At 39.3% G+C, this 12,126-nt stretch overlaps 1 protein-coding gene across 1 annotated transcript in view; it reads right to left on the bottom strand.

Moving 5' to 3' along the window:
* Positions 1-540: 540 nt before the first annotated feature.
* TTC33 (tetratricopeptide repeat domain 33) overlaps positions 541-12,126 on the bottom strand; it is a 128,601-nt gene continuing 117,015 nt past the window's right edge. The window contains exon 5 of the mRNA XM_053448102.1: positions 541-1,205. Coding sequence (XP_053304077.1) covers positions 861-1,205 — 345 coding nt within the window. The 3' untranslated portion in view covers positions 541-860. The remainder of the gene's footprint in view (positions 1,206-12,126) is intronic.

Here is a 12,126-nt window from a genome sequence, read left to right as displayed (position 1 = left end):
AGGGCCCTTTCTAAACTATTTAGAACCGGCATTGGGAGACAGGAACATATCAGGGTCATGTGACCCTGCTGTGAAATCAAGGCTGCCTGTACAGTGTGCGAGCAGCCAGACAGGAAGCTGCAGGAGCGGTGAGAGGTAAGCGGGGGCGGGCGCAGGAGGGAAGTAGTATGTATTTTTATTTTTTTGTTTGTATGTATGTGAGCATGAATATCTAAGTGTGTGAGCATGGATGTGAAATTGTGTGCAATTTTTGCACCAGGGCCCTACAGTTTCTATTAACGCCCCTGAGTTAATAATAATGATGTTAATAATAAATAAAAAATCTCCGCTGGCATTATATGACTGTGAAATAAAATGTTGCAACAGTCACGGGATATGTATCTGTTTTAGGTAAAATATAATAAAGAAGACATTCCTATCTATTTTAAACGATATGATTTATAACGTATTCGAAGTGAACACTGTAAAAACAAAATACTAGTTACCGTAGATGGAAAATGTGCGCTCTCAGCTATGTTAGAAGAATATGCAAAGTCTATATTTTAAGCAAACCTTTAAAGCTTTAATGTCATCATATATCATTGAGACATCACACCTTAGCCTGCAATACAGAAGTAACAAGTAGTCTTAAACCGAAAAAAAAAACATAAACAAATTAACACACAATCATTTAAGGTCACCAAAGATACTACACACTCTGTAATATATCTTTCTTCGAAGCTGCATCTAAAAAACAACTTTTGTAAATTTTTTTCCTTTATTTACAGATCTACTGTTTATTTTTCTCATTATTATTATTATTGCCTCAAATAAACACCCATGTTTTACATGACCTTCTATACAGCACTAGAACTTTTCCGTTATCGTGCTTTTATAAACTCTTTGGGATCATCGTGAGTGGGCTCGTTCTTCTTCTGTTCAACATTTGTCACTGATCCAGATGCCGACACGACAACCCCTTTGTTATTTTCCATGGATTTCTGCCTCTGCGATATAGCAGCACAGGCTGCCACCACCTCATCACTTTCGAAGTCATAGTCGGGAATTAATTCTTGCCCAATATTGATGTCATTTTTATTGTTGGGTTCTTCTGTCTCATGTTCTTTCTTTTGTTTTAGGAGTTTGCGTGCCCAGGTCAGATCCTCTTCCCGTAATTCAGTGTTAGCGGGACAGAGGTGCAGCCCAATTTGAAAGCTTCGAATAGCCTGAAATGAGTAATAATGAAATTGCTGAATGTACGTTGAATTCATGTAGACAGTAGTACCAGTTATAAACAATACACAAAACATATGATCGTACAAAAATAAACGCAGACTCTGATGGCAGAAAACAGGTTTGGCCTACCTGGTCTGACCATTTTTCAAGCTGTTGTAAAACCGTAACTATTACTGGCTCATTGGCCTTGTCTTATATTCAGGATAACATTCTCATATCCCTTACCAAAACCACGGTGTTAACTGTTATGTGCTTTTTTGACACTCCTAAAACCCATACATACACATTTATGCCAAGCAAGGAGACAAAGATAATGTGCTAATTATTAGTGGAAGGAGGGCTACCAAATCTGGATGGTTGTATGTGTATCTGACCACCCTGCCTGAGAGATCCTGGGTTAGTTGAGTTTTAGGGAGGGAGATGTTTGTTGGGCTTAAACAGATGACCCGCTATATTTTGGATGCAACGGTGGGAAAGACAAATTATTAAGAGGAATGTAAAAAACAAAAACTAAAAATCCATACTTAATGTCTATGCTCATGTCCGCTATTATTTCCCTGGTTTCTTTCTCTCTGTCACCATTATTAGTCTGAGCTGGGTTTTTGCTGCCAGAGGGGTCCTTCACCTGCAATCACTGTTAGTTTAAGTACACGTTATATTATGTGTACTGGTGTTGCTTTTTCAAAGACAGCCTGTATATTTTCATCGGGATGTATGTAAGGCTAAACTGCTGAAGGAGGGTTCATTAAAGCTTTGTATTGTTATGTAACTGACGGCATTAGGCCAAAATGCCACTTTGCCTACTATTAATGCTGTATCTCAAATGCTCTGATTTGTAAAATGCAATGAAGTCAGAATCTACCAAATCTTTTGTTAATAAACCCCAGCATGGTCTTTGCTACTCCTGTGGTGTAGCACTGCAGCACTGATTTTAACGTGATTTACCAGTTACGTCACTGGTCCTACAAGGCCATTTTTGGGGATATACCTGGTACATGACCATATGCAAAGAGGTTAATGCTAATGTTAATGTTAATTTGGAGCAGTTCAACAATTGAAGAAAGGCTTTATTGAGAAAGCATCCAAAACATGGCTAACATGGTTAATATGTTTCTAAAACCTTATAGTGTCAGTAACATGAAACCACATAAGCTTTCAAGTCAGTGTAGGTCCCTTTTAAGGTATAGGATGCCAAAAACTATTTGTATTCTATGGGGCCAATTGTTGTGTCAAATAGTGAATAAGAGAAAATTTAACTTTTTCTTTGGCCACATCCTGCAGTGCATGTTATCTGGAGAACTGGCCAGACCCCTCCATAAAATCAGTGCAATACAAAGAGCATCCAAGCAGGGCGTCTTCAAAGGATGCCAAATGTCTTGTTCTGGGTGCCATAATATTTTTTTAGGGGACCAGACACTGGGGTCACACCAGGGACGCAGCACCCAGCATTTTAAGAGTTATGATATCCAAAATACTGCATGGTTACATTCCCATAACAGAATCATAACATGAAGATGTGGGGTGTGCTAACAATGTGACCTCCAGAATCATAGGAAACATAGCAGGAAGGGGTTAAATCATGAGAACTAGCGTGATTTAGCTATCAGGTACATAGGGGTGTTTGGTATCTGTACATTTGTAATAGCATGGGGCATGTGATTACTCCAGAGTTATTAACATACAAGGTACCATCACAACAAAATATGACATAAAAAAATATCAGACAAGAGTTTGCTGCCCGATTATATGACCCCACTCTTTAGGAGTCGCAAAGGCCTGGGCTACACACTCCCTTCCACGTGTGACAGCAAATAGACAAAGGAAGAAGATTCCAATAAGAAGGGGAATCTGAAAAAACTAATTTCAATTTCCTTTTAGTTTTGGACTATCGGGAGGGATTGTACAAGCGGGGGATTCCCACAGATTGTTTTACTGTTGTTTGCGTAAGTTCTCTGTGTTTTATCTCTGTTTATTTAAACCCCTGCGCTGCTCGTGTTTAGCTGTAATTTTCTTCCTTCCCGTTTACTGAACCCACACAAGTTACATATTGTTTTTTTAGATGTCATTAATTTGATTGTATCATATCATTTACTATATAAAAAAGTATAAAATATGGTAAAAATTGAGACAAAAAGTCTTTTTCTGACTTTTACTTGAAAAATATTTTACACAGCTATAAAGGCTAATGGAAAAACCTACTAAATAGATTCTACTATTTGTCCTGAGTTTAGAAATACCCAATGTTTGTATTGCTTTTTTCTGCACGTTATGGGGCAATAAGTTCAAGAAGTGTTTTGCTATTTTAAAACCATTTTTTCCAAATCTGGCAATTCTTCCCCCATGTGCCATTTTGGGTATGTTTGAAGCTGGCCAGTGCAATTTACCCCATCAAATCATATATTTTTTAAAACAAGACACCCCAGGGTATTTCAAATGCTAGTATTTTAACTCTTTCCACCAGTCTTTGTCAAACTTTGTGGTAGTCATTTTATTGCATTTTCACATCACTGTCACACAACACCCCAATATGTGTTCAGCAACATCTCCCGAGTACAGCGATACCCCCCAAGCATTGGTTTGCCTGACTGTTTGGGGGCAAATGCCGCATTTGGCGCATGCACATTTTTCAATACTGAACGTTGACATTTGGTGATTCACTGCCCATGCCATATTTGGTACATCTTTGAACTTGGCCAATTCAGTGTGCCCTATAAAACCATTTATTTTTGAAAACTAGACACCCCAGGGTGTTGATCGCCTCCTAAACTCTTTTAAAACAGGTCTCCGCCACCATACACTGTATGGCCGGCGTTGATGCCCCGGGTAGGGGCCAGACATGGCCCCCGATGCCGATCTCAGTGCTCGACATCGAGGCATTACAGCAACATCGTTTGGGTGCAGAAAGTGAACGTAGGTTTTGACTAAATTGTGGTTTTTTTAGGGGTTACCAAAGCCTTCTTAGGTATTTTTAAAAGCTTAAATAGAACTTGGTGGTGGCAGTGAGCAAAGTTTTGGGGTCAGGGTGTGAACAAATTTGGAGTTAAGGTGTAGTAACTCTGTGTAAGCCTGTGGGCTGTTTTTTTTTAAATATATTAACCCTTTCGCACTCAAGTTCCCTACTGTCCCGGTGAGAGCTGGCAGGTAGTGGCTCCTGCGGGTTTCTGCGACAGTTTACTATAAACTTTACAGTGCTTTTGCCGAGATCTGTTCATAGCTAAAAGATAAACATCAGTATCGACAAGGAAGCACCTTGAAAGTGACATTACTAAAGTATTGCTTAAGACTTCTACATATTTATGTTATTTACAAACCGAAGTGTTACATTTACCTGGGTGTGGAGGTGACTCAGAGTGCGGAAACGCACGTCATAATTTTGACACTGCATCATGCGCCACAAAAATTATCATCCTTGTTAATGTTAGATATAGCTTTACAATGCTATCATTCCTTGTGTTTATATATTTTATTCTGCTCAGACCAGGCATTCATTTTGACCACATTACTATAAAAAGTCTTGGTCTAACTGGTACCATTAAATGTACTGTATGTGTATGTATGTGTATGTATGTATGTATGTATGTATGTATGTGTATGTATGTATGTATATATGTATGTATGTATGTATGTGTATGTATGTGTATGTATGTATGTATGTATATGTGACGTGGCTTCCACCTCCCTGCCTCCTTTCATTTCTCAGTAGAAGTAAAAACAAATTGGATCTTAGTAGCAGTTTTTAGTCTACAGAAAATTAGATTATTTTGTCCAAATTCATACCTTTCGTTGAGGCAACATAGAAAATGATATAAAGTATCAGAATTTTTGGGATCTCAGAGGTCTTGTACATCCTTTTCCATGTTGCCAAAATATACTGAAAGACTTTATTTTCTCTTGCGCTAACAGAGCAAAAATAATATTGTTGTCGTAACTTACAGCCTTTAAAAATTAAAAACCTGTGCCTTTTTCCGGATCTGTCCCTTTAAGTGTTTACTGTGTTAAATACAATATGTTTTATGAATTGGAGCAGTAATCTTAACTTCCTGAGTGATAATTTCCCCCCTTTGCCTTACTAAACTCTCTTTGAGATAAAACAGTCTCTTTAAACCCAAATACCTCCAAACCAACCGTTAAAAACGCCACGTTGTAAGTCGTTTTAATAAAGTAACAGTTAAAACCAAAACAACTTTAGAATCGGTGTCTCCAAGAACAAATTTCAGGGCCAGAATCACAGCTCAGAGACCCGAATAGTTGGTTTACTCATTTTATATCTAAAGGGGCCATCTCACCTTAAAGTGTGAAGACATATAAGACATTTATCAGACCTATGTTCTTTTTACATATTTTAGAAATCCTATCTAAAGTACCCAATAAAGATATTTTGTGGTAGAAATATGATTTGAAAACTCATGTCAGAAGTGGAGAATTTTATGCAATTTAGAACCCGAGATGAAACAGAAAATTACGCTTCATGACCTGGGGCTAGGTTTAAATTTAAATCTTGATGACCTTTAACTAGGTTTGCAAACCGCTCACGTGCAAAGATGTAGAAAGACAAAGGAAAACGACTTTCTTCAACAGGCTTAAATCCGCACTGCAATTTCAAATATTTCAAGAATTGCCAAAGTTCTGACACAAAAAAAAACTTTTTTTTCCTGAAGAAATTCCGTTTATGGAGGTTGCGCTTTGCATTACATGGCGTTCACAACACAGGTTGTAGATTACGTGGCAAAAAACAAACAAACAACAGATTCCGTTCGTGACATATGAGGGAAGGGCATGGGTGGACAGATATGCCAGCCAGTCCCATCTGCTTTGGCGTGTACCTCGAGCACTCAGTAAGGAATCCGAACACTCAGAATCTGGGCTGATCTGGGCTATGCAATGAGGTCACTCAGTTGCTGTCCTTTTTTTTACTGTTGTGCAGATCTCCCTACGAGGTTAAGCACAAGAACCGGTGTCTCCAGTGGAGGCCTGGCTTGGCTTGTAGTGGATGGTTTTGTACTCACATCATCATGGTCTACTTGGAAGGATGGGTATATAAATATAACATTAGCCCATGATGCAAAGTGTGCGGCTTTTTGTTATGCTATGGCCCTACAGAGATAATGAATTATAATGGCTTCTTGCCTTTTCTGAGGCTCCCTGAGCCTACGCAGTCCTGTTTTTATCAAATTATTTAAGCATGGAGAGTGTTGAGATAAAGGGTGTGCGGGACTCTGAAAAGTACTGGCAACTAGCAATATAAGTAATTATGTATATGGTTATTGGTATGGCAATTTCACATATTGCTGTTTGCTTTTATTATATAGATAATGATAACAATATCTGTTGCCAAGGATGGGTCGTTAAAATAAGAATGACAATACCAATTGAATTTTAACATTGCAGACTTGCAAAAATGTATTGATTTACTGAATTTAGAGGAGATTATCTGCCACTGTTGCACAAACCCTGCCCTTCCCAGGGAATATAATGGTGGGGTGGGAAGGGGACAATTCTACAGTAGATGTTGGTAGGTTGGTGAAGATACAGATGGGGCAACAGCAGCAATAGCAAAGTGTACCATTCAACTGTACTTTAATGGCGTCTATTCAGTAAAATGATATTTAGCAGGAGAGTTGAACTATTCCTATGCATTATCAAGGGCAAGAAAGTGAGTGTCTCCTGCAAGAAAGTCTGAATTGACCCGGCAATACTTAGGATTGGGTAAATGCTGTTGTGTAGCGGTTCCTCCTTAAATTCTATAGAATAAAACCAGAGGCTATCAGGATAAAAATAAAAAAAAAATGCTTAAAAGCAATATCATGATTTTAGGAAAAAGCTTAAGATTCACAGGAGGGCCGAGTGACATGAAAGAAATACACGAAGGTTAGGATACCAAACAGCTGAAGACCAGAAGACATTAGGCCAGGAGGGGTTATATTTCATGTGTATGTAATAAAATATTAAAGTAATATGGCCGTAGCGTTACATATTGCAAAACATTATAAAATGTTTTACAAGCAGATGTTATATTGTTTTTGAGCTTCCAAATAACAAAACATCATTGATGCAAGGCTTTCAAAACTCAACAAATGACTCATAACTTAATTGGCTTCTAAAAAGATGCCAGGGCGCGCCAAGCCAATAACTACAATCAATGGAGCCAAACCACAAGCATTGACTGGGTTTATGCTTTGTTTCCTGCGCCAAAACCTCTTATGGGACATCAGAATAGCGCCTTGCTAGGTGTCTCACCTCCATATCTCTGAACTTTATATAGGAACTGACACAGAGACTCCAACTACTAACCCTTATAATTATAATTTTATTCTAGTTACTTGCAACGACCAAACAGTTCTAATAGCGGTTTTCATGGAAACCATCACTTTCCAGAAGGTTAACATATTTTGAATTATGTCACCTATACAGGAATTTATTTGGAAAGAATAAATTGCTCTAAATTAGACCCTAGGAATCGGCGCCTAAAGTCAGACCCTGGTAATCATTCCCTTAAAGTCAGACCCTGGGAATCTGCACCTAAAGTCAGACCCTGGGAATCTGTGCCTAAAGTCAGACCCTGGGAATCATGCCCTTAAAGTCAGACCTGGGAATCTGCGCCTAAAGTCAGACCCTGGGAATCTGCCCCTAAAGTCAGACCCTGGGAATCTGCCCCTTTCAGACCCACAATCACAACGAGAGCTATAGAACTTTCATAAGAAAAGTGTGCAGGAATTAGGTGGAGGGAGGGGAGTGAGCAAGGCCACGTACCGCTATCCTGCCCCCCCCACAAAAAAAAAAACACACTGACCCTGTATTCCTGGGGTCTCTGGGTCAGTTTCTTTTTTTTTCCGGCCACAGTGGCAATGTGTGGCCAGTCCCTATGACGGCTACTCCTGAACCACATTCCACCTACTCCCTGCACCTTTTTTCAGTTCTCCCCTACCAAATGCTCTCTGGCGCTAGCCACTCCGCCAGAAAAGGGAGCTCTGCGGGCTGCCTGCCCCGGAAAGAAGCTATGCAGCATAATTGTTTTACGATAACATTACACCAAGTCAACATATATATTATTTTGCGGTGTTAAACCAGGATCCAAATCACATCTAACAAACAAACCGGTGGATCTTCAGTAATTGTTACCATTTAGCTGCAGAACTATGGTTACTTTTGTGGCTTTACACAACATTTTAACAGCCCTGTGTAAAGCGGATACTTATAATAGTGTGAGCAGTCATTATCTTCCTTTCTAGAGACGTATGTTGGTTATTTGGCTTTGGTAAGGGTTGAACAGAAGAAGCAAGGTGAGTTTTTCTCATATTATTTGGATACCTCAACGGCTTTTAACACAAATGCGGTAAGCATTTGTGTTAAAAGCCGTTGAGGTATCCAAATAATATTTATTTTCAGTATGATTGTATTCTTTTTTTTAATTCTTTGTTATGATGGAGGGGAAAATATACATACCAGACTTTACAGATCACTGTCAATAATGAGCTGTGTTCTTAAATAAATAGCAGCCATTCTTCTTGTGTCAGGTCCAAGGATTTTTTTTAGGTAGGTAGGTTTAATTTTAGTTAAAGAAAAAAAAAATAACATTTTGATTTTGTGACGATTTGGAACGGGAAGACTGAAAGATATTCGTTTTAAAGTACTTGTGTTTGATTTTTATTAAGTTGGATATAATCCATTCTTTACGCTGGGATGTTGTGTCTTTTAATAATGAATTGAAACTCCCCGAGTCGTAGGAGTACATTGATGCTGAAACACTTTAATATAAGGAGCTCTCCAGTTCCTGTGATTTTCCAGGAATGCTACCAATGCCTAATTCCCGTCATCTGGGAAAATTTTAATTTGAACTATCCAAAATAGATGTCTGGCTTCAACTTAACTTTGTTACAATTTTAAAAAAAAGGTTATAGTCTTAAAATTAAAAACACATTATTTTTCATGTTAAGTGCATATTGGAGTCGATTTTAGATGGATTCCGGTGCATTTCACTGCATGCAAATTGATACAGGTGTTCTTTCCTTATTGGAGTTCTTCTGTCCCAAGCCAATCACATGTATACCTGGGAACTATCCTACTTTCACCCAGAGTCTCCGGTTGATGGATGGCTAACACAATGCTATTACTAAGCAGATATCCACCTATGGAAAATGGGTACATCATTTCCAACCAAGGTTCCATCCACTTCCCGTCCCTTACAAACCTATCTGGGGCTGGGAAGTTTCCAGGTATGGTAAACCATCCCAATACCACAGTATACCAGAATAATTACACACAGCAGCAATGTCATATATGTATATGACAGAGAATATAGTCATAATCATTAGGTGAATAGCAAAGAACAATTGAGCACAAGAACTGAGATTCCTTTTTGAAAGGGTTTGAAAGGCCACAGAAAGCAGAGACAAGCTGTTTGGTGGCAATGATGGTACATGGAAGCTGGCACAAACAAGTGGTTTATTACCAGACATTACACACACAGGCAAACACAGTCACGTACACACATAGTAACACACATATCACATACAGTGGGGTTTTTTTACCTTACACTGAGCTCTGAATGAAGTAGAGGCTTCTGAACTCAGAGCTGAAGCCTCCTTCCTTCACTTCCCTCAGAGCTCTCATTCTAGAGTATGGCCCCAGAGCTTTTTTTGTGTGTGTATGAAAATAAAAACAGAGGGAGAGTTTATCTTCCCGATCAGGCCCCCCATGACAGCCGGACCCCTTACAACTATAATGGTTGTACTCTGCCTGATGGCAGTCCTGCCCACTACCCATAGTCTCCATTGGAATTGGAGCAAGGAAAAAAGATTAGTGCCATCTCCTGGCCCCTTCTACTAGCGTACATGGATTCCCAAGATCAATGTAGTCCTCCTAGTAGGAACTGGAGATGTCTCTCAATAAGTTAAAATAAATCATGTTTGTGTCACCATGGTTTACCAACCCCCACCAATACAGTGATTCCTGTAAATGATAATGTATTACATTTATACAGTATATGTCTATCTAAAGGACGCCAAAACAAGTGCACAAACCTATGCAACATTTTTAGCACCAAAAACAACTTTAATGCGTATTCCTTTTCCATTAGAAACTTATTTCCAGAGTTTGAGAAAGAGGTGAGGAAGATGCAGAAATTCCTGCTCTGTGGGTATTGTATATCATTACACAAGAATACAAAGTAATTGTGAGCAGGGAAAATCGAACACAATTTAAATAATTTGCTAGGTAGTGAGCACAGATAGAAGTGTGTGCACAGGGATACAACCTGTCATGTGAAGCACGGAAACTGACCACACAAATGGACAGAAAACACTGATCCCTGAAAAGGAAAGGTTAGTTAAACAAAATGACTTTCCACTTGGAGAGATGACTCTGCGCGTAAATGTCTCCGGAAAGCAAGCTAAATGGCACCTGATAACACTGGACGCCCTCAGGCACCAAAGGCAAAAAAAAAACATGAATCCTCTCAAGTTAAACTATAATGAAATTAATGATCTACCACCCATTGCTCGCACATTTATCATGCACCTTCTATAGAAGACTGTACACAGCAGACTTTATTCATAGAATGTACTTGTCATTTAAATTTGTACTACATATAAATATTTGAAGGCAGATAAGAACCATTTGGCCATCTGGCCACCACCTCCCTTGAATACTTCAGAGGGTCCCCCTGACTACCTTTTTCGATGAGGGAAGTGCAATGTACAGAACAACAGGGAAGGTGTCTGAGGATGATGATGGCCAGGCCCGGTCATCAGAAGGCCACGGGCCAGGGCCGCCCCATCAACACCAGTCCAACTGTAAAGCTGGGTCAGACATAACCAGAGGGCGTCAGTGACCAGGAGACAGTGACACAGCAGCATCATCACGGTCAGACATGGCCAAAGATGAGCAAGTAGGAATCAGCAACACAACAAAAGCATCAACCATAATCAGGGTCAGATGTAACCAGGAGAAACAAACAAAGTTTTTGCAAGGGGACTAGACAGGGCTAGTTTACAATAAAGCACAAATATCTGAGCACCTAGGGTCAGTGGTTTGCATGTTTAGTTAAATGGCTGGTTCAGCTAAACAAGGATATTTTAGCGAAGGAATCCCTCAACCGGCACAACAGTCCAGAAGTGCAGTAGTCAGCAATGGATGCCTGAAAGACCAGGGTTTCAATACCACATGGACACAAGGTGCTACAACCACCTCACCTGGACTGCTGATCCTCATGAAAGGCAATGGGGCAGCAGATGAAAACAATAGGATGATGAGAGCGGCAGCAGTGTTCAAAATGGATAGAAGTAGTTAAAGGTGGGAAAGGGGGACACCAATTTTATATGAAAGCACCTTTCTAGAAACTCTTGTTGTAATTTTTTTGTAGACATATTGGGTCACCCCTACAAAATATAACTTCATACATTAAAATCTTCTTTCACTGAGACTGGGCATAGAACATCCGCTCCTGTCCCTTCATTTATCGGACAGCTGCAGTTTGGGGCTTTAAGGAAAGATTAGCTCTGCCCATCAAACACAAGACATCATATTCCAACCTTGAATAGGCAGACAGAATAGATTCCTGCTTCCATTATCATGTGATGTTCAGTGCGTCGCTCGGCCGGTACATTTGTTACCTAGGTAATGTAGTCCAAGCCAACTGGGATATTAAAGGCTGGTTTTAGGAATAACCAAGGCTTATGCAAATATTTACAATAGAAATGAGAAACAGCAGCGCTCGAAAGAGGTGCTGAAACCTTGTTTTGAGCAGTTCACTGGTTCCGTGTTATGAAATAAAATCTACTCTTCATCAATATTTAATTAGCACACTTTAAAGTATTTCATGAACATTACATTTCTCGACATTAACTCTAAAATATCTGCATATCTATTAGCTACTAAAAATATTTTAAACCATTCCCTTTTTTTGGGGTGTGC

This window comes from Spea bombifrons, chromosome 1 (genome assembly GCF_027358695.1).
Source record: "Spea bombifrons isolate aSpeBom1 chromosome 1, aSpeBom1.2.pri, whole genome shotgun sequence".
Lineage (NCBI taxonomy): Eukaryota > Metazoa > Chordata > Amphibia > Anura > Pelobatidae > Spea > Spea bombifrons.
Note: the sequence above shows the minus strand (reverse complement) of the source record. Positions and strands in the feature narration are given on the sequence as shown.